At 44.8% G+C, this 23787-nt stretch overlaps 1 protein-coding gene across 1 annotated transcript in view; it reads left to right on the top strand.

The window, feature by feature from the left end:
- Nucleotides 1-273: 273 nt before the first annotated feature.
- The window catches only part of PPM1E (protein phosphatase, Mg2+/Mn2+ dependent 1E), a 332607-nt gene continuing 309093 nt past the window's right edge, over nucleotides 274-23787 (top strand). Inside the window, exon 1 of the mRNA XM_075336300.1 lies at nucleotides 274-570. Within this exon, the coding sequence (XP_075192415.1) occupies nucleotides 389-570 (182 nt within the window). The 5' untranslated portion in view covers nucleotides 274-388. The remainder of the gene's footprint in view (nucleotides 571-23787) is intronic.

Genomic DNA, 23787 nt, shown 5'->3' with positions numbered 1-23787 from the left:
AACATGTGCTGCACTTTACACCAAGGACCTTCAGTTCTAGCAGGTGACAGCACAGCTCCTCCAGCTACGGTGGCATCACCACACCATGTAACATCCATTATCAGGTATCTGAAGAATGGAGAGATAAGGTTTCTGTATTCCCTGTACTCGCCCCTGCAGCCTGAATGTCACCATGACAGGCTCCGCAGCAGCACACACAAGTCACAGTGACATCCATCGTGTGACGCCCGGGCCCCGCCCCTGAGGTCACGTGTCCGCCTGCTGTCGTCACGGCTCTGGTAGGATGTATGAGCCGAGCGCTCAGTGCCGCCAGTGCCAGTGCTGCCGCCAGTGCCAGTGCTGCCGCCGCTGCTCCTTCTTCCCGATCTCCGCCCAGGAATGAGAAGCGATGTCCGGCGCATCCAACGAGGAGAAAACCTGCCGCAGGTTCCTGGAGCTTTTCCTTGGAGAGTTCAGGGGACCCTTCGGGGAGGAGGACCCCATCCCGCTCCGTCCGCTGTCTGATCACATCACTCCGGAGGAGGTGGAAGGAGAGAGCCTGGACCTGTGCCTGCAGCAACTCTGCAAATAGTTAAGTGCCGGATCCATCGCTATGTGCTCTGTTTGGTGGAGACATCAGCTCAGTGCATGGGGTTCCCCGAGAGCAGAGGACACTGACTGGCACTCAGTGGGAGAAGAGGGCACTGACTGGCACTCAGTGGGAGAAGAGGGCACTGACTGGCACTCAGTGGGAGAAGAGGGCACTGACTGGCACTCAGTGGGAGAAGAGGGCACTGACTGCCACTCAGTGGGAGAAGAGGGCACTGACTGCCACTCAGTGGGAGAAGAGGGCACTGACTGGCACTCAGTGGGAGAAGAGGGCACTGACTGGCACTCAGTGGGAGAAGAGGGCACTGACTGGCACTCAGTGGGAGAAGAGGGCACTGACTGGCACTCAGTGGGAGAAGAGGGCACTGACTGCCACTCAGTGGGAGAAGAGGGCACTGACTGCCACTCAGTGGGAGAAGAGGGCACTGACTGGCACTCAGTGGGAGAAGAGGGCACTGACTGGCACTCAGTGGGAGAAGAGGGCACTGACCAGCACTCAGTGAGAGAAGAGGGCAGTGACTGGCACTCAGTGAGAGAAGAGGGCAGTGACTGGCACTCAGTGAGAGAAGAGGGCAGTGACTGGCACTCAGTGGGAGAAGAGGGCAGTGACTGGCACTCAGTGGGAGAAGAGGGCAGTGACTGGCACTCAGTGGGAGAAGAGGGCAGTGACTGGCACTCAGTGGGAGAAGAGGGCAGTGACTGGCACTCAGTGGGAGAAGAGGGCAGTGACTGGCACTCAGTGGGAGAAGAGGGCACTGACTGGCACTCAGTGAGAGCAGAGGACACTGACTGGTACTCAGTGGGAGAAGAGGGCACTGACTGGCACTCAGTGGGAGAAGAGGGCACTGACTGGCACTCAGTGGGAGAAGAGGGCACTGACTGGCACTCAGTGGGAGAAGAGGGCACTGACCGGCACTCAGTGGGAGAAGAGGGCACTGACCAGCACTCAGTGGGAGAAGAGGGCACTGACTGGCACTCAGTGGGAGAAGAGGGCACTGACCAGCACTCAGTGGGAGAAGAGGGCACTGACTGGCACTCAGTGGGAGAAGAGGGCACTGACCAGCACTCAGTGGGAGAAGAGGGCACTGACTGGCACTCAGTGGGAGAAGAGGGCACTGACTGGCACTCAGTGGGAGAAGAGGGCACTGACCAGCACTCAGTGGGAGAAGAGGGCACTGACCAGCACTCAGTGGGAGAAGAGGGCACTGACTGGCACTCAGTAGGAGAAGAGGGCACTAACTGGCACTCAGTGGGTGAAGAGGGCACTGACTGGCACTCAGTGGGAGAAGAGGGCACTGACTGGCACTCAGTGGGAGAAGAGGGCACTGACCCGTACTCAGTGGGAGAAGAGGGCACTGACTAGCACTCAGTGGGAGAAGAGGGCACTGACTGGCACTCAGTGGGAGAAGAGGGCACTGACTGGCACTCAATGAGCACAGAGGGCACTCAGTGAGGGCACTGACTGGCACTCAGTGGTCACTTGCTGGCACAAAGTGGGAGAAGAGGGCACTAACTGGCACTCAGTGGGAGAAGAGGGCACTGACTGGCACTCAGTGGGAGAAGAGGGCACTGACTGGCACTCAGTGGGCACTGACTGGCACTCTGGGTGCAGAGGACACTGACTGGCACTCAGTGGCAGCAGAGGACAGTGACTGGCACTCAGTGGCAGCAGAGGACACTGACAGGCACTCGGGGCGCAGAGGACACTGACTGGCACTTGTGGCGCAGAGGACACTGACTGGCACTCAGTGGCAGCAGAAGACACTGACAGACACTCGGGGGGCAGAGGACACTGACTGGCACTTGTGGCGCAGAGGACACTGACTGGCACTCAGTGGCAGCAGAAGACACTGACAGACACTCGGGGGGCAGAGGACACTGACTGGCACTGAGTGGGGATAGAGGGCATTGACTGGCACTCAGTGGGAGCAAAAGACACTGGCATTTAGTGGGAACAGAGGGCACCTGATGATAAGGGGTACATGAGTGTTGCTAAAAATAGGCAGTAAAGTGCTGTGCTGTGAGGGCATCACCCTCGGCTGTCCTCAGTGACATTAGCAGGATGCATCGTGCCTTGCCTGACTTCACCATCACTGGCATAGAGAGCTGTGATAGGCATCTACCTACAGCCAGGATCACCTATGTGACAGATGTCCTGCAGGGCAGCCATGACTGACAATCCCACGTAAATCCTGTTACATAATGCTAGTTGTAAGATCATGACATCCCAGCCATCCGCGCGCTCATCCTCTCATTCCAGAAAGTGCCCGTCAGTCCTGGCATCTGCAGGTCTGACAGTATGACACATTGTGGAAGGCACAACCGGCAGCCGCCCCCTGTCCTGCTCACCTGACACCTGCTGTGCTGTCACTGGCATTCTGTTTCACTGCCTGGGCAGAGAGTGGGCATCAAGTGGATATGTATCATCTATTGTCCTACTATGTATCCATCTATCTATCTATCCCTCTATCTATTATCATCTCTCTGTGTATTATCTATCTATCATCTCTATCCATTATCTATCTGTCTATCCATCTATCTATCTGTTATCTATCTATCCTCTATCTGTATATCATTCCCTCTATCTATCTAGCATTCTATCTATCTGTTATCTATCTATCTATCTATCTTATCTATCTATCCTTCTATCTATCTATCTTATCTATCTATCCTTCTATCTATCTGTTATCTATCTATCTATCCCTTTATCTCTATCTATTATCTATCTATCTATCTATCCCTCTATCTATCTATCTATCTATCTATCTATCTATCTATCCCTCTATCTATCTATCTATCTATCTATCCTTCTATCTATCTATCCTTCTATCTATCTGTTATCTATCTATCTATCTATCCCTTTATCTCTATCTATTATCTATCTATCCATCTATCTATCTATCTATCTATCCCTCTATCTATCTATCTATATATCCTTCTATCTATCTGTTATCTATCTATCTATCTATCTATCCTTCTATCTATCTGTTATCTATCTATCTATCTATCTATCTATCCCTTTATCTCTATCTATTATCTATCTATCTATCCCTCTATCTATCTATCTATCTATCTATCTATCTATCTATCTATCCCTCTATCTATCTATCTATCTATCCTTCTATCTATCTATCCTTCTATCTATCTGTTATCTATCTATCTATCCCTTTATCTCTATCTATTATCTATCTATCCATCTATCTATCTATCTATCTATCTATCCCTCTATCTATCTCAGATTTATTTCTCACCGACATGTCTATATATAACTAGCCCCATCACTTAGCCATGTCTTGCATATTTGCTATATGTAATAAATGTGCTTTTTGGGTGGAATCTGATTGTTCTAATTCCATCCGTTTTTGGGAGGCTGAATGTGCCCCCCCATACGATGGCTATAAAGTCGGTGGCGTGCAGCCGTGGAGAGGTGTGGGAGGGTTACCGCTGCACACAATACCTGTTCTCCATTCAGGAGTCAGCTTGGTGCCAACGTGTTTGACCGCTTGGATGGCACTGATATTTTCATCAAGGCTGAATAACTATAGAAAGTTAATATATAGCGGAAGCCCAATACCAGCTTTAATATCTGATTAAAAAGTGTGGGAGGGGGAGAAGGGCCGTTTTATTGATTAGAATGTGAAGATGATTGTATCATTTGCTTATATTGCTGTCAATATTGCATTATTTGTGACTGTTTTACATGAAAACTGCTTGTCTGGAAGGATATGAGTGCAGCACATCTTGGTGCAGGTCAGCCCTCCAGCACGGTGCTGCCCCCCTCTCCACCTCGGGAGCAGAGGCTGTGGGGGCTTCATGTTCTGCTCCCAGTGGAGCTTGCATTGGAGTAATTGTGAGGAAGGAGAGTCTGTAGATTCCCACTGCCCATGAGAAACTGGACAAATGCGGCCATGCTTGAGACATGAAGTGCAGCACCTGGCGCGGCCGGAGGGTCCCTGACCTGAGACCACAGGGCTACCATTTCTACTCCTCAGTTGGCTTTCTTCACACCTACACTGGAGGCACATTTTGAAGTCTTTGTCCCAAATCTGGCAAAAGATTATGCTTTGTTATTTTGTTTTGTAAAATGCTTGTCACCATCACAGAAACCAATTGAATTCAATTATAGTCAACGGGGTCCGTCTGAGATCCGCTGGGTTCTGGAATGTCCATCTCTTCTATAGTTTTTGCATTTCTATATATGGAACAGAACAAAGCTACAGAAATAACACCACAAATGTGAACAGAGCCTTACCGTCGAGAATATCACTTATACGTATGACTGTTTATCAAACACTATGCTTTAGGATAAATCCATCAATAAATGAATGCTATTAAATATGTATATAGTAATCGCTTTTAACCCCCACCTCTCCCCCAAAAAAGTCAACTCAAAACATGAAGAAGAAAAAAATGAAGAATAAAGAAAAATAAGTTGTCAACAAATACAGATAAAACAAATTCTTACATCTAAATATCAGAAATAACTACTGGAAGCTGAAAAGTAGTTTTCAATGTATAGGACAGGTGTTGCTCCAGGGCTCTGCATAGTATGGAAAGTGTAAAGTAGTACAACTCACCTGGCGACTTGTTTTGACTGTACTGTGCATGTGCAGAAAGGGAACAGCGCAGCACATTTAGGGGGCAATATAGTATATGTATGGTGTATTGTAGATGTATAGCATATGTAGCTGACTGTACTAGCCGCCAATCACTTCATGCTCTTGGTTGCTTCCAAAAGCATAAGGCATGACGAGTAAGCAACTTTCTAATTTTACATTTTTTAAATACACTGAATACCTGGCTTATGAGATTTTTACAGCTTTAAAGGAGTATTACAATTTTATAAATTGATGGCAAATCACTAGGGTATACCATCACTTTATGATCTGTGGTGATCCAGCCTCTAGGATATACCATCACTTTATGATCTGTGGTGATCCAGCCTCTAGGATATACCATCACTTTATGATCTGTGGTGATCCAGCCTCTAAGATATACCATCACTTTATGATCTGTGGTGGTCCAGCCTCTAGTATATACCATCACTTTATGATCTGTGGTGATCCAGCCTCTAGGATATACCATCACTTTATGATCTGTGGTGATCCAGCCTCTACGATATACCATCACTTTATGATCTGTGGTGATCCAGCCTCTAAGATATACCATCACTTTATGATCTGTGGTGATCCAGCCTCTAGTATATACCATCACTTTATGATCTGTGGTGGTCCAGCCTCTAGTATATACCATCACTTTATGATCTGTGGTGGTCCAGCCTCTAGTATATACCATCACTTTATGATCTGTGGTGGTCCAGCCTCTAGTATATACCATCACTTTATGATCTGTGGTGGTCCAGCCTCTAGGATATACCATCACTTTATGATCTATGGTGATCCAGCCTCTAGGATAAACCATCACTTTATGATCTGTGGTGGTCCAGCCTCTAGTATATACCATCACTTTATGATCAGTGGTGGTCCAGCCTCTAGGATAAACCATCACTTTATGCTCATTGGTGGTCAAGCCTCTAGGATAAACCATTACTTTATGATCAGTGGTGGTCCAGCAGCATCACTTTATGATCTATGGTGATCCAGCCTCTAGGATATACCATCACTTTATGCTCTTTGGTGGTCAAGCCTCTAGGATATACCATCACTTCATGCTCTTTGGTGGTCCAGCCTCTGGGATATACCATCACTTTATGATAAGTGGTAATCCAGCCTCTAGGATATACCATTACTTTATGATCTGTGGAAATCCATCCTCTAGGATATACCATCACTTTATGATCTGGGGTGGTCCTGTCTGTCCTGTCTCTAGGATATACCATCACTTCATGCTCTTTGGTGGTCCAGCCTCTGGGAAATACCATCACTTTATGATCAGTGATAATCCAGCCTCTAGGATATACCATTACTTTATGATCTGTGGTGGTCTGTCCTCTAGGATATACCATTACTTTATGATCTGTGGTGGTCCTGTCTCTAGGATATACCATTACTTTATGATCATTGTTGGGCTAGCCTCTAAGACAGGGGTCTCAAACTCGGCTGGGTGTATGGGCCGCACAGAGGAAAAAAAATAATTTGGGGGGGCCGCATTCTTTGAAAGACAAAGTAACATTTTTATTAGTACCATATATATATTATTTTTTTACATACATTTGGATCACTGATTTTGAACATTTTCACTTGTTTATTATAGCAAACGTGCACCTTCTTTGTTTAAATATATAAAAAAAATATTATTTTTTCATTTTACATTTTATTCCTTTCTTGTAACTAATAGTCTTACAATTAGCACTATATAGAAATTTTGGCCAACATCTTTTAGTAATGTTCCCCATCTTGTTGTAACGTGCCCATCCTTGTCCCCTTGTAGTATTGTACCTCATCCTAGTCACCATCCGACAGTAATGTGCTCATCCTTGTCCCCATCTTAAAGTAATGTTCCCCATCCTTGTCCCCATCTTGTAGTAATGTGCCTCATCCTTGTCCCCATCCTATAGTAAGGTGCCCATTCTTATCCCCATCCTATAGTAATGTCCCCAGCCTTGCCCCCATCTTATTGTAATGTGCCCATCCTGTACTAATGTGTTTATCCTTGTCCCTATCCTATAGTAATGTCCCCAACATATAGTAATGTGCCCATCCTTTAGTAATGTGTCCATCCTTGTCCCCCATCTTATAGTAATGTTCCCCATCCTTTTCCCCTTGTAGCAAAGTCCCCATCCTATAGTATTGTCCCATCCTATAGTAATGTCCCATTCTATAGTAATGTGCCCATGCTATAGTAATGTTCCAACCTTGTCCCCATCCTATAGTAACGTCCCCAGCCTTGTACCCATTGTATAGTAATAATGTCCCCATCCAATAGTATTGTGCCCATCCTTGTAATGTCCCCATCCTATAGTAATGTCCCCAGTCTTATCCCCATCCCATAGTAATGTGCCCACCTTGTCCCCATCCTGTAGTAATGGGTGGGGGCGGCGGAGAGGTCACCCAGCTCCAGCCAATGATCAGTGCTATAGCTGCACTAATCATGGCTGGATTTCAATGTTTCAGCCATTTTCAATGGCTAAAACATTACAGTGGCTGTAATTGGCTGAGCGGCGTTAGTCAGCCAGTCACAGCCTCTGTTGGTCCGGGGAGGAGACACCACCCCTCCTGAGGTCAGGCAGAGGTCCCCTCCTCCCCGAATCTAAGGTATTTGCAAAGCGATCGCAGCCACCGGGGCTCCGGGGCCGTGATTTCGCCATGACGTACTGGGTACGTTATGGGTCCTTAAGTACCAGGGAGCCATGACGTACCCAGTACGTCATAGGTCACTAAGGGGTTTTAATGCGCTGTCCTTCACATACATACACAAAAAAACCCCAAAACAAAACACCATTCTTCTCAACTGTGCCCCGTTCCCTCAGCTGCCTCATCTCTGCTTCTTGCTGCCTGCAGGCCTGTGCCCCTATTGACTATCGCGGCAGGTGCAGGGGCCGCAGCCCCTGTCAGCGATTTATGTCAGATGATTGTATTGCTGGCGCGACAGCGCAGCACCGACAAAACATTCATCTGACATAAAGCGCAGACAGTGGCTGCGGCCCCTGCACCAGCCGCGATAGTCAACAGGAAGCAGCCTGAGGGTCCTTATGCGGGCTGCGTGCTTGATACCTCTGCTCTAAGATATACCATCACTTTATGATCAGTGGTGGTCCAGCCTCTAGGATATACCATCACTTTATGCTCTTTGGTGGTCCAGCCTCTAGGATATACCATCACTTTATGATCAGTGGTGATCCAGCCTCTAGGATATACCATCACTTTATGATCAGTGGTGGTCCAAGCTATAGGATAAACCATCACTTTATGACCTGTGGTGGTCCAGCCTCTAACATATACCGTCACTTTATGATCAGTGATGATCCAGCCTCTAGGATATACCATCACTTTATGATCAGTGGTGATCCAGCCTCTAGTATATACCATCACTTTATGATCTGTGGTAGTTCAGCTTCTAGGATATACCATCACTTTATGATATGTGGTGGTCCGTCCTCTAGGATATACCGTCACTTTATGATGTGTTAGTCCAGCCTCTATGATATTACATCACTTTATGATCTGTGGTGGTCCAGCCTCTAGGATATAACATCACTTAATGATCTGTGGTGGTCTGTCCTCTAGGATATACCATCACTTTATGATCAGTGGTGGTCCAGTCTTTAAGATATAGCATCACTTTATGATCTGTGGTAGTCCAGCCTATGGTTTGGTGGTGTCCCTCCTACTACCCAGCACCTGATGTTAGTGCAATCGTTGCCTGTGGTTTGATGGTGTCCCTTCTACCAGCCAGCACCTGATGCTAGTGCAATCGTTGCCTATGGTTTGATGGTATCCCTCCTACTACCAGCACCTGAGTCTAGTATAATGGTTGCCTATAGCTTTATGGCACCCTTCCTACCACCAGCAACTGAGACTAGTGAACTGGTTGCATATGGTTTGATGGCATCCCTCCTACCACCAGCAACTGAGGCTAGTGTAATGGTTGCCAAAAGATTTATGGCATCCCTGCTACCACCAGCACCTGAGGCTAGTGTAATGGTTGCCAAAAGCTTTATGGCATCCTTCCTACCATCAGCACCTGAGACTAGTGAACTGGTTGCCTATGGATTGATGGCATCCCTCCTACCACCAGCACCTGAGGCTAGTGTAATGGTTGCCAAAAGATTTATGGCATCCCTCCTACCACCAGCACCTGAGGCTAGTGTAATGGTTGCCAAAAGCTTTATGGCATCCCTCCTACCATCAGCACCTGAGACTAGTGAACTGGTTGCCTATGGTTTGAAGGCATCCTTCCTACCACTAGCACCTGAGGCTAGTGTAATGGTTGCCAAAAGATTTATGACATCCCTCCTACCACTGGCACCTGAGGCTAGTGTAATGGTTGCCAAAAGCTTTATGGCATCCCTCCTACCACTAGCACCTGAGGCTAGTGTAATGGTTGCCAAAAGCTTTACGGCATCCTTCCTACCATCAGCACCTGAGACTAGGGAACTGGTTGCCTATGGATTGATGGCATCCCTCCTACCACCAGCACCTGAGGCTAGTGTAATGGTTGCCAAAAGATTTATGGCATCCCTCCTACCACCAGCACCTGATGCTAGTGTAATGGTTGCCAAAAGCTTTATGGCATCCCTCCTACCATCAGCACCTGAGACTAGTGAACTGGTTGCCTATGGTTTGAAGGCATCCTTCCTACCACTAGCACCTGAGGCTAGTGTAATGGTTGCCAAAAGCTTTATGGCATCCCTCCTACCACTAGCACCTGAGGCTAGTGTAATGGTTGCCAAATTCTTTATGGCATCCCTGCTACCATCAGCACCTGAGACTAGTGAACTGGTTGCCTATGGTTTGATGGCATCCCTCCTACCACCAGTATGTCAGGCTACTGTACTGGTTGCCTATGGCTTGATGATGTCTCACCTTCCAACCAGCAGCTGAGGCTTATGTCCTGGCTACCTATGGTTCAATGGCTTCCTTCCTACAGCACAGCACCCGAGGCTAAAGCCCTGGTTTTTATAGGGTTTAAGAATTTATTTAAGACATAAAAACCTATGAATTGGAGCTAAAAATTAAAGAATTAAAGATCAGCAAACTTTACTATATACAATTGTATTCCTACTCTCAACCCACAGATCTGACACCTCTCATGTTTATCCCTCAATGTTGACTTATTAGTAATGATAGCCTATCATTGTGGGGACAGTAGTGGAATAGGTAAGTTAAGTATATATGAATATTAGTATTTTTGAGCCCATGTTCGGGGTTTTTCAAATCCTTGACAGCCCTTTAAATGGTTTTAAGAGTTATTCACATTTTATAATTGTATTTTTATGGGCTGTAAAGGGTAGATCTACCTTACCAGCCTCACATAAGAACCAATTGTGCCAATCTAAAAGTAGGTATTATTTTTCCTTCTCTTGAATTTTCCTGCGCATAGAAATGAGCACTCCCGCTTAGCTGTTCTTTCTGATAAAATAGATGTGCTGTTATAACATTATGCAAACTCATGTTGTGAAATTGTGCTGAATCCTTTCAGATCCTTCTCATCTAATCATTTATGTGTAATGGAAAGTGTTTCAATTTGAGTAAAGGCGATTACAAACACTGGTTACAAACAGGAATGTATATAGAGTGTCTGGATGCAGAGCTGGTTGTATTCAGCAGTCCCCATCTCATCTATCGGAAAGCAATGAGGCACATTTTTGGTCTACTATTTAAAGTGTGACCATCATTGTGTGATCGAAACCATATCAATGCAACTGCAACAAGCGCAAATGTGAGAAAGTCAAACTTCATAGGGAAACATCAAATATAGTGTGTCAGTGCTTATAAACATGATCGTATGATGACCATGAATAAGCCATATATTTCAAGTCAAAGGCAAGTTCATATTTTCTCCTGCTTGTAAAGCCTCTCAGAACTTCTGTTACACACGGAGTAGAAGATGTCCGTATATAATACGTGACACACGCGATTAGACCAACGGGTGTCTGACGTACTACCAAAAAACACCACAGAAAGGGGGAAACACTGGGGACATGATACAACAGAGGTCCCTGCCGCTAGGGAGAGGGTTTAGGGGGCACCTCCTGAACTCACCTCAAGCTGATTCCTGAGCTCCATAGTGTCCCTATTCAGGTTCTTTCAACCTGTCTCCGAGCAGTATACCTGGGTCCTTCAGTTGGCCCTAAACTCACCTTGTCTTGTAAGTAGGCCAACTAGACTCACCACTATGGAACGACAGACGGGGGAAAAAACAGAAGGATACAAAACACCAAACTTCACCGTAGAAGACGGACTTAAAAGTAGCAGGTGGATGGACACAGGACAAAACCTCAGCAGTTCCTTCCACTAGGCTGGCCAAAGTAGAAATGATTCTAACAGCAACAAGGACTGCAGGGAAGGCACCAGTATTTATCCTAAATGGGCGTTGACCCAAAGCAGCAATAACTGACCTGCACTGCCAGAACTGCTGGCAACAAAACCTGAAATTAACTCATGAGATGCCAAAGGAAAGGAAACTTTGTTTAAATGAGGAGTCAAGATGGAGATGGGAGACTCCACTTCTAAGGCAGTCACTAGTCTTAAAACTGCAGGGAGAGGACTGTGACAACTTCTCTGCAGTAATCCAATTAGGATAAGCAGGGAGCTCAAGACCCCTGTTCTAGTGATAAATGCAGGGCCCACCAGTGAAACGACAATTAATACACATTTGTCATTGATAAATGTGTATGGGGGGTAATGTACGATAAAGCAGATCTGGCTCCAGTTTTCACAATACTGCATACAGTCAGGGCCAGAAATATTTGGACAGTGACACAAGTTTTGTTATTTTAGCTGTTTACAAAAACATGTTCAGAAATACAATTATATATATAATATGGGCTGAAAGTGCACACTCCCAGCTGCAATATGAGAGTTTTCATATCCAAATCGGAGAAAGGGTTTAGGAATCATAGCTCTGTAATGCATAGCCTCCTCTTTTTCAAGGGACCAAAAGTAATTGGACAAGGGACTCTAAGGGCTGCAATTAACTCTGAAGGCGTCTCCCTCGATAACCTGTAATCAATGAAGTAGTTAAAAGGTCTGGGGTTGCTTACAGGAGGTGTGGTTTTGCATTTTGAAGCTGTTGCTGTGACCAGACAACATGCGTTCTAAGGAACTCTCAATTGAGGTGAAGCAGAACATCCTGAGGCTGAAAAAAAAGAAAAAATCCATCAGAGAGATAGCAGACATGCTTGGAGTAGCAAAATCAACAGTCGGGTACATTCTGAAAAAAAAGGAATTGACTGGTGAGCTTGGGAACTCAAAAAGGCCGGGGCGTCCACGGATGACAACAGTGGTGGATGATCGCCTCATACTTTCTTTGGTGAAGAAGAACCCGTTCACAACATCAACTGAAGTCCAGAACACTCTCAGTGAAGTAGGTGTATCTGTCTCTAAGTCAACAGTAAAGAGTAGACTCCATGAAAGTAAATACAAAGGGTTCACATCTAGATGCAAACCATTCATCAATTCCAAAAATAGACAGGCCAGAGTTAAATTTGCTGAAAAACACCTCATGAAGCCAGCTCAGTTCTGGAAAAGTATTCTATGGACAGATGAGACAAAGATCAACCTGTACCAGAATGATGGGAAGAAAAAAGTTTGGAGAAGAAAGGGAACGGCACATGATCCAAGGCACACCACATCCTCTGTAAAACATGGTGGAGGCAACGTGATGGCATGGGCATGCATGGCTTTCAATGGCACTGGGTCACTTGTGTTTATTGATGACATAACAGCAGACAAGAGTAGCCGGATGAATTCTGAAGTGTACAGGGATATACTTTCAGCCCAGATTCAGCCAAATGCCGCAAAGTTGATCGGATGGCGCTTCATAGTACAGATGGACAATGACCCCAAGCATACAGCCAAAGCTACCCAGGAGTTCATGAGTGCAAAAAAGTGGAACATTCTGCAATGGCCAAGTCAATCACCAGATCTTAACCCAATTGAGCATGCATTTCACTTGCTCAAATCCAGACTTAAGACAGAAAGACCCACAAACAAGCAAGACCTGAAGGCTGCGGCTGTAAAGGCCTGGCAAAGCATTAAAAAGGATTAAACCCAGTGTTTGGTGATGTCCATGGGTTCCAGACTTAAGGCAGTGATTGCCTCCAAAGGATTCGCAACAAAATATTGAAAATAAAAATATTTTGTTTGGGTTTGGTTTATTTGTCCAATTACTTTTGACCTCCTAAAATGTGGAGTGTTTGTAAAGAAATGTGTACAATTCCTACAATTTCTATCAGATATTTTTGTTCAAACCTTCAAATTAAACGTTACAATCTGCACTTGAATTCTGTTGTAGAGGTTTCATTTCAAATCCAATGTGGTGGCATGCAGAGCCCAACTCGCGAAAATTGTGTCACTGTCCAAATATTTCTGGACCTAACTGTACATTATTAAATAGATCTCCTAGACCTGATATGGCTGGTGTACTTGCTGTGATAATCTACAACCCTAATTCCAAAGAAGTTGAGATGCTTTGGAAATGTAAAGAAAACAATGATGTGGAAATTTCTTATAGCCATATTTTATTCACAACAACATTGAACAGATCAGGAGGTAAAAGTCATACATTTTTCCATTTCATTAAAATAAAAAAAGTTTAGAAATTGATGGCTGTACCTTATCTCAAAAAAGCTGGGGCATATCTGTCATCGTGTAGCATCCTCTTTTCTTTTTACAACAGTCTGTAATTGTCTCTGAAGTGAGGAGACCAATTACTTGGGGTTTGTGGAACATTGTCCTATTTATCTCTGATTTAGGATTCTACCAGCTCAACAGTTCTACGGTAGGTCTTCATTGTCAGATTTTTCATTTCATATTGCGCCAAATATTTCTATTAGCGAAAGGTCTGGACTGGAGGCAGCCAGTTTATCACCCGAAGTCTTCTTCTGTGAAGCCATATTGTTGTGATGGATGCAGTATGTTGTCTTACTGAAATATGCAAGGCCTTCTCTGAAATAGACATTGTCTGGATGGGAATATATGTGGTTCTAAAATCTCTATATAATTCTCAATACAGAAAGTGCTTTTCAAGTCATTTTAAATGAACTAATGCCCACAGAAGATGGCAGTATTTCTGGATTGTGTTGATCTATGGCTTCTTTGTAGGATAAAGTTTTAACTTGTATTTATGGAATCACAACAAACTGTGTTCACAAAATGATTTCTGGAAGTATTCCTGAGCCCATGTAATTACTTTTCCTGAGGGTCCAATATTGACCATTGGCCTTGTCGCTTGGGCTCATGGATTTCTTCAGAATCTCTGAATTTTTTCATGACATTATGTACTGTAAATGGAATAATACTCAAACTCTTTGTAATTTTATGTTGAGGAACATTTTTCAGAATTTGTTCCAAAATTTTTAGACACAGTTGTTCACAGATTTGTGAACCTGCTCTGACTGACCCTCTTTGCTTTTGAGAGACTCTGCCTCTCTAACATGCTCCAGCTATTTTGCATTAGTACCTCTTATTTTTCCAACCTTTTGTTAGCTGTGTCCCCCAGCTTTTTTGAGATGTGTTGCTGCCATTAATTTTTAAATGAGTTAATTTTTTCAAGTGTAATTGAAAAATGTTTAAACTTTCACCTTCTGATATGTGTTCTATGACTAAAATACGGCTATCAGAGATTTCCAGATCATTGCGTGGACATGTGGAATGGACATGTCACTTATTTTAATTGATTGCCATTTTTAGGAACATAAAGTGGTTAAACAAAAGCTTAAACATACGCATTGCAAGTCGTTTCTACATAGAAATGCAAATGTTCATTCTTTTGAGCATTTTCTGGTTTTCTTTCAGTTTCTGCCTGAAAAAGACGTTGTGTGCACACACCACAAGAGTAACTGTATAATCCTTTTTGTAAGTTTCCCTTGCTGGGCTCATAAAATGGTCATTGTAGCCAGTCAGACATACAATCCCAATTTCACAAAAGTTTGGCTGTTGCGTAAAATAGAAAGAAATCTATGGCGGTTTACATGTGAAAATGGTATATATAGGAGGGACAAGTACAATAATCATAGACAAGGCACAGACTGGTACAGGAGGAGAAAGTACACTGCTCGCGAGGGCTCACAGTCTACAGGGAATGGGTGAGGGTACAATAGGTGAGAGTAGAGATGGGTCGTGCAGCGCTATATCAGACTGAGGGTTATTCAGGTTGTAGGCTTGTCGGAAGAGGTGGGTCTTCAGGTTCCTTTTGAAGCTTGTGGTGATAAGGACATGGTCCTTATCAGCTTAAAATTTAAAGGTAAAGACACTTTACAAAAATCTATTGCATTTTTATTACATAATTATTCATGCAAATTACAAGATTCATATCCATACATGCTTTATAAAACTGTATTTTTCACTACTACAATGAGTTTAGTGGTAGGCAATTTATGTTTAGCGCTTATACAACCCCTGGCAAAAGTTATGGAATCAAAGGGTCTGAGGATGTTCATTCAGTTGTTTACTTTTGTTTAAAAAAAAAAAAAAAGAAGATCACAGACATGGCACAAAACTAAAGTTATTTCAAATGGAAACTTTCTGGCTTTAAGAAACACTAAAAAAATCATGAAAACATAATGTGCTAGCCAGTAATGGTTACTTTTCAAGACCAAACAGGGGGAAAAAAATTATGGAATCACCCTTTAAATATTCATTCCCAAAACTAACACCTGCATCAAATAAGATCTGCTCGTTAGTCTGCATCTAAAAAAGAGTGATCACACCTTGGAGAGCTGTTGCATCAAGTGGACTGACATGAATCATGGCTCAACATGAGAGATGATTTCAATTGAAACAAAGGAGAGGATTATCAAACTCTTAAAAGAGGGTAAATCATCACGCAATATTGCAAAAGATGTTGATTGTTCACAGTCAGCTGTGTCTAAAATCTGGACCAAATACAAACAACATGGGAAGGTTGTTAAAGGCAAACATACTGGTAGACCAAGGAAGACATCAAAGCATCAAGAAAGGAAGCTTAAAGCAATATGTATCCAAAACAGGAAATGCACAACAAAACAAATGAGGAATGAATGGAAGGAAACTGAAGTCAATATCTGTGACCAAACTGTAAGAAACCGCCTAAAGGAAATGAGATTTACATACAGAAAAGCAATAAATTTCATTCAACTTCACAATCGTGTCCCACTTGTTGTTGATTCTTCACCATAACATTAAAATTTTTACCTTTATGTTTTAAGCCTGAAATGTGGGAAAAGGTTGAAAAAATCAAGGGAGCCGAATACTTTCGCAAGGCACTGTACCTTGGTAAAACACAGGGTTGTGATAGATCTGATCTTCCATAGATACTCTTTGGCTGATACGGTGTCTCCAAAGTGTACCATATTCTCCCCTTGAAACAACGCTCTAAGGCGGGCTTTACACACTGCGACATCGCTAGCAAGTGCTAGCGATGTCGAGCGCGATTGCACCCACCCCCATCGTACGTGCGATATCTGATGCTTGCTGCCGTAGCTAACATTATCGCTACGGCAGCTTCACACGCACATACCTGGTCGGCGACGTCGCTGTGACCGCCGAACAATCCCTCCTTCAAGGGGGAGGTGCGTTCAGCGTCACAGCGATGTCACCACGACGTCACTAAGCGACCGGCCAATAGAAGCGGAGGGGCGCAGATGAGCGGGACATAACATCCCGCCCACCTCCTTCCTTCCGCATTGACGGTGGACGCAGGTAAGGAGATGTTTGTCGTTCCTGCAGTTTCACACACAGCGATGTGTGGTGCTGCAGGAACGACAAACAACATCGTATCTGCAGCAGTAACGACATTATGGAAATGAATGACGTGACACAGATCAGCGATTTTTTACGCTTTTGCGCTTGTTCATCATCGCACTTAGGATTTACACATTGCGATGTCACTACCGGCGCCAGTTGTGCGTCACGACGTGACCCCGACAATATATCGGTAGCGATGTCGCAACGTGTAAAGCCCACCTAAGGCTATGTGCCCACGGGACTATGTACCCACGGATATATCCGCAGGTTTGTCCGCAGGTTTCCCGCAGCAGCTCCCCAAAATCCACAGCTATCCATTGCTGCGGGATTCCAGCGAAATATCTGCGGTAAACCTGCGGACATTTGTGCGACTTACCTGCGGAAGTCCCGACCTCTATCTCCATAGTGGAGAGGCGGGACATCCGCAGGTATTTCCGCAGGAATAATTGACATGCAGTTACGTGCGGCTGTGGGACATCCGCAGCATATTCCGCAGCCGCACATACCACAGCATGGACACAGACACTCCCCATGTCGCATAGGATAACATGGGGAGTGTCTGTACTTGCTAAAACCTGCGGATTTATCTAGAAAATCCAGGTAAATCCGCAGTTTTTCTGCTGCAAAATCCGCGGGTACATAGTCCCGTGGGCACATAGCCTTACTAGTGGAATCATTAGCTAGACTCTAAATATTGAATGCAAACTAAGAGTATCTTCTTCTGTGTTTGCGTTTAAGGTTCCCTGGTCTATCCAACATCTGTTTGGGAACCATAAATTTGGAAATGCACTTTAAATGAATTCAAGATAATAATGCTCGCTAACTGGCTTTGTAATAACCTGGTGCTAGCCGGTTATAAACTATTGTGCATAACAGCTACAGATTGATCTATCAACCCACGTTTTTGTTCCATGGACACAGAAAGAGAATGCCATTATTGTGCCCAGAAAAAAAACTCTATGACCTTTCTAGAATTGTTATAATCTGGCATTTCAAGAATTGGATACTATCCGGGTTCCTTGTGGGTGGGCACCGTGCTGTGGATCTGCTGTGTCTAAAGGGAAATCTCAACGGCCTAGTTTCAGTAAGAAAGTAGATGTGGTCATAAAAATACAATATAACTACTTTTGTATCCCTCTGAATTCTAAAGTCACAGATAGGCATCATATTGTTCTTAAACTTTACCGTGTTTCCCCGAAAGTAAGGCCCTGTCTTACATTAATTTTACCCCCAAAAGTCCCACCCTGCCTTACTTTCGGGGGAGGCCTTACATTGGAAAAAAAAAACAATTTTCAACAACATCCCCTGCAGCCTCCCCATTGTTTCACAGTCCGGCATCCACCCCATCCTCCCCCCTGCAGCCTCCCCATTGTTTCACAGTCCGGCATCCACCCCATCCTCCCCCCTGCAGCCTCCCCATTGTTTCACAGTCCGGCATCCACCCCATCCTCCCCCCTGCAGCCTCCCCATTGTTTCACAGTCCGGCATCCACCCCATCCTCCCCCCTGCAGCCTCCCCATTGTTTGATAGTCCGGCATCCACCCCATCCTCCCCCCTGCAGCCTCCCCATACAGTGGTTCTGCCCCCCACTCTGCCACCACACACACTGACACATACGGTACCGGTACAGCCCCACACGGCACTCACACACATATCGTACCGGTACCGTACACACACACACACTGACACATACAGCCCCATACGGCACCCATACACATACCGTACACACACACACACAGAGAGAGAGAGAGTTTCGGAACTTACCGTTACTTTCCTTCTGTTTCGATCTCCTCTGCGGTGCCGGACTGACGATTCGGATGCCGGGGACGCTGGACCAATCGGAGCGAGCCTGCAGGCGGTGACGTCGCGGCTGATTCGGCCAATCAGCTGCGAGCCGGCTGACTGGCCAATCACAGCTCGAGCTGATGGCCAGCAGGGAGCCTGTGACGAACAGGCTGATCGGCCAATCAGCATCGAGCAGGAAGGGCGTTGATGGAGCGAGGGAACAGCGGCAGCGGTAAGTTCCTGTACTTTCCCCAGGGACCCCACCCATATGCGGCCATACTGTCCCCAGTGACCACCACCCATAGGCGGCCTTACATTCCCCGGGCCCCCCCGCTACCCTGCCTTACAATCGGGGGGTGCCCTACATTGGCGGACCCCCCCGAAACCCCCACCCTGCCTTACTTTCGGGGGGGTCCTACTTTCGGGGAAACACGGTAGTTTGTGCTTGACATCAAGGGGATGGTCGTGCTCTGCCCCGGGACATAAACAGTAAAAATGCAGTCAAACATGTATAAGTGCTTCTTACTTAGGCTAGTTTCACACTTGCGTTGAACGGCATCCGTTGCATTGCATTGTGTGACGGATGCAACAGATGCAGACTATTGTGAATGATCAGCTGATCGCTCATAGCAGCCGGTCGCCGTATGATCAGCTGATCGCTCACAGCAGCTTTCCGCCGGGTGATCAGCTGATCGTTCGGCTGCCGAGAATTGTGTGCGGGGGCCAGAGTGCGGGGTGGGTGGAGCAGAGCAGGGCCATGGCGCTGAGGACGTCAGTGCCGCGGGGACTGCATGGCTGGGGACAGGTGAGTGTGTGTGTGTGTGTGTACATGCGGACTGCGGGAGGGGGCGTAGCCGAACGAGGTAATGTCAGGCTCCCTGCACACGTAGCCAGGGTATATATCGGGTAACTAAGCAAAGCACTTTGCTTGGTTACCCGATATTTACCTTGGTTACCAGCGTACACCGCTTAGCGCTGGCTCCTTGCACCTGTAGCCAGGGTAAATATCGGGTAACTAGGCAAAGCGCATTGCTTAGTAACCCGATGTATACCATGGTGACGTGTGCAGGGAGCCAGAGAGAGCATGCGCAGCGAAATACCATGGATTGCGCTGCTCAAAAAAGAGTTACATGCTGCGTTCCTTCCGCCCAGCGGATACAACGCAGTTCCATCATTCGCAATCCGTCGTCCATACAAGTCTATGGGATGCAGCGGAATCCGTTAATGGATTCCACTGTTTTCCAAAACGGCGGATTGCAACTGAAGGAACACAACGCAAGTGTGAAAGTACCCTTACATGCTCCAGAAAGCTGTGGTTTCACGTTTGATAATTTCTAGTCTTATATGGTCTGTTCCTAAATATGTCATCTTGACAGGTCTTTCAGAATAATTTTTCATTGCTGTCCTATCGGACACCTTCTGCATTTGCAGTTGCAGCAGCTTTAATAATGCTGTTTAGTTGCATATCTTGTGTAAGGCCAGTAACCATTGTTTTTCTCTTCCAGCTAAAATTCTGGGTCGGGTCTTGTAAAATGCTGCAAATTGGCACCAAATTAGTATTTTCAAGAAGGCCTCATCAATTTTTGTTGACTAATCATTTGATCCAATTATATGCATCATCTATTGGCACATTTAGGCTGTGTGCACACATTGCGTTTTTAGCATGTTTTTTATGCATTTTTTTCAGTGCAGATTCAGAATGTCGATTCTTTCACATTTCTGCTGCAAATTTCAATATTAAAACACTGCACCAAAAACACGCTGCAAAAATGCACATTTTTACCCTGCCTTTTTCCTGCCAAGAGATGCAGAAATGTATGTGCCAAATACGTAACGTGTGCACTTACTCTTACCTATAACATTTGGTATTCTTTTTCTGTAAAAAAAAAATCACAAAACATCCTACTACTTAAGTGCAATATACGTCACTCTGCAATCTGGAAGAACCCGGATGCTCAGGCGGGACACCACTCCCAGTATCCAAGAAAACAAAAATCCCGCACTCCTTGAGATAGGATAACAAGACTACTTTTATTTGTAGAAATAATGTGACGTTTCGGTCTTGCATAATATCTTTTCCATACTAGAAAATAATAAAGTATAAAAGGAAAAATACTTGAATCACAATAATATATGTCCTACATAATTAAGCATCTAATATGATAAAATTGTACAAAAAGGTGCAACTGAAAGCAGGTAAATGAACCAGAGTTCCCAATACTGAACTCAATTATTACCTAATAGCAGTATAAAATCACAGTACTGTACCGAGTATACAGAGTTACATAGATACTCTGGAAAGTGAATCCATGTGTTTAAATAGACTGGTGTGGATGACCACTGGGACTGGTAAAGGAACGGGTTTGGAACCACTAGACTCAGGCATCCAGGAAAAAGAAAAATAGAAGAAAATAGAAAAAGGCACCAATGGAACACGTCATACAACGCGTATAAGTAATGGGAAAAGGCCTACCCATAAATATAAAATGGGATTTATTAGATTGTGTCACATATACCAGGTATATAGAAGAGCTGTAAATGTAAAACGACAGGTCACTATATCATGGGAAACAGGTGAAACTAACAACAAACCTAAAGGGAGCCTTAAGCACTTACCAATGTGGCTGACAAGTAAACCTGGATGGCATGTAACAGCGTCGACATGCAGCGTATGGTATGGTGGTGTGTGCTCTAAATAGCGTGTATCTGGAAGTAACGGCCGCATCATTGGTGTGCATGTCAACAGGTGAGGCGCACGCCATAGTAACTAATAGTATGCATGCCTGTTGTGAAGAAAGGCGGAAGTGATGTGTGAACAGCGTCACAATGGGCGGGCTGGTGGCTGTGCCTGCGTACAGGGTGAGGTGCACTCCATAGTAACAACTGGAACGCACGCCTGGTGTGGAGAAAGGCGGAAGTATTCTGTGACCTGCGTCATGCATGGGCGGGCTTGTGGCTGCGCCTGCGTGTAGGGTGAATGGTTCGGCGGCCGTTGTTTGATATGCAGAGGTGAATGCAAGGCATCTATGCTGCAGAGTTCCAATGTCAGGATAGCAGTACCATATAGATAATGGACTAAGGGAATAAAGGGAATAAATGATAAACGGTTAGTATGCATAATTACGACATGGGTGACTAAAAATTAGAGAGATCTAAAATCATGAGATTCATATGTTCCTTTTCTCATTCCTTTATTTTTATTTTTTATTTTTAATTTTCTTTTTTCTTTTATTTTTTATTTCTATTCATTTTTTAATTTTTTATTTTTCTCCCCATATTTAGTTACATATGCATCTCCTCCTGATTTTATATCTCTCTAAGGCTGGGACAGTGAAGCCGGCATTGATTGAGAGCAGAGCTCGCTTGACGTAATAGTCTCACGTGAGCTCCATGAGAGCAAGTTACGTGACTTATGGAACGATGTCGGCCGTGAAGGTGAGTATAAGCTTTTTTATTTCAATGGAGGAAAATGAGAAGGCGTTGTCCAAATAGTTGACAACCCCTTTAAGCTTGAGATAATTTTAGGCTACAATTGTCATTTCTTTGTTCCCCTTCAGACCCCTTGATGTATAGTTCATACTCTGTAGTTTCAGACTTTCCTCTTATACATGTGTGAAGTCTGTGTGTCAGGAAAGTTGCTATCTAGCTAGCTTTCATATAGGCAGATAACTTCATTGCTGTTATACCTTCCCCTTCTACAGCCCATGAGGGATTTCTTATCCATTGTGCTGACAGGCATTGATGCCAAGGAGCGTGTGATTTCTCCCTCCCCAGGCATATTCTGTCGTGGGTGTTCTTCTCTCTCTACACTTATACACAGCCTGTGTGATTCCTCCTGCAACTGCTGTGCATGTGCTTTCCTCCCTATATGTGCACTTATACTGTTCAGCCTATAAGATTTACCAGCTGTGTCGCTTTGCTTCTATCCAAAACACTGAGTGAAGAGTAGAGGAGAGAACATGACATCCATCCTGAGCTGACCAGGAGAAGTGTGCTGTCTGTTCTGTCAGAAGCAGCAGGACAGGCAGCTATGTGTAGGTGTTAAACAGATTCTAAAACAGTAAAAATGGATGGAAACTGCTTTTTTGTGAGGCTGTTGCTTAATTTTGCATTCTGGAGACAAATGAACAACAAAAAAAGTACTAATGCAAAGACATGATGTAGGCAAAGTTATAACTACAGTATGTTACATTCAGAATGTTGTTCCTCCTGCCCTGTATTGCGCTAACTCCAAATCTATATAGCCAGACTTGATTTGACTAAAATGGTTTATTCAGTGAGCATGCATAAGTCCAGGATTAGAAAAACATGGCTGCTTTATTCTAGAAACAATTTTTTTTTTACAGCTTTCTTATATTGAACTTCCACTTAAAGAAGTTATTTGGAGAAAGCAAGTTAGCACTTATTTGCAGGATAGGCAGAATGAAGTGGTGCACATGCTTAACCTCTACTTCATTCATCCCCTATGGTTTACTGAGGACTGTGGTAAGCATTTCCTAGAATGAATGGAGCGGCAGTCATTCTTCTTTTGGGAAAGATATTCACCTTTCTGCTGATTAGTGCGGGTCCCAGCTTTTGGACCCTCAGCAATCATCAAGTTACCACCCATCCAACAAATTGGTGACAACTAGTTTTCACTGGACAACTCCCCTAAAAGAACCTGTGATCACGATTTTGTGATGTAAAGGACATGGCTGTAATCCAGATTAAATTGATATCGTTGGTGAAGACATCTGCTTTCGTCTTCTTTAATAACCAAATGAATATTTATGCTAATTGGATTCCAGTGCAGAGGGGCTGGACTGTACACTGGGTCTTCTCTTCCCTGTCTGTGATTCCCCGTCCCCTTTGCCTGCCTCGAGTATGTGAATGACCTGCCTCCTCTGTTTGAAATCTCTGCATAGACCTGTCATTTAAAGATAGCAGGCAGCAGGGCAGGGAAATCAGAGTGTGACGTCTGCCCAGAACCACAGACTCAGGATGGCTGTCATGGACAAACTAGAGGTAAGCTGCCCCCTCAGCAGAATCCAGAGGACCACGAAACTCTTTAACCCCTATACAGGGA

The sequence above is a fragment of the Anomaloglossus baeobatrachus genome, chromosome 2, assembly GCF_048569485.1.
Source record: "Anomaloglossus baeobatrachus isolate aAnoBae1 chromosome 2, aAnoBae1.hap1, whole genome shotgun sequence".
Classification (NCBI taxonomy): domain Eukaryota; kingdom Metazoa; phylum Chordata; class Amphibia; order Anura; family Aromobatidae; genus Anomaloglossus; species Anomaloglossus baeobatrachus.
The sequence above is the reverse complement of the archived record's forward strand: the minus strand, read 5'-3'. Positions and strand labels throughout refer to the sequence as shown.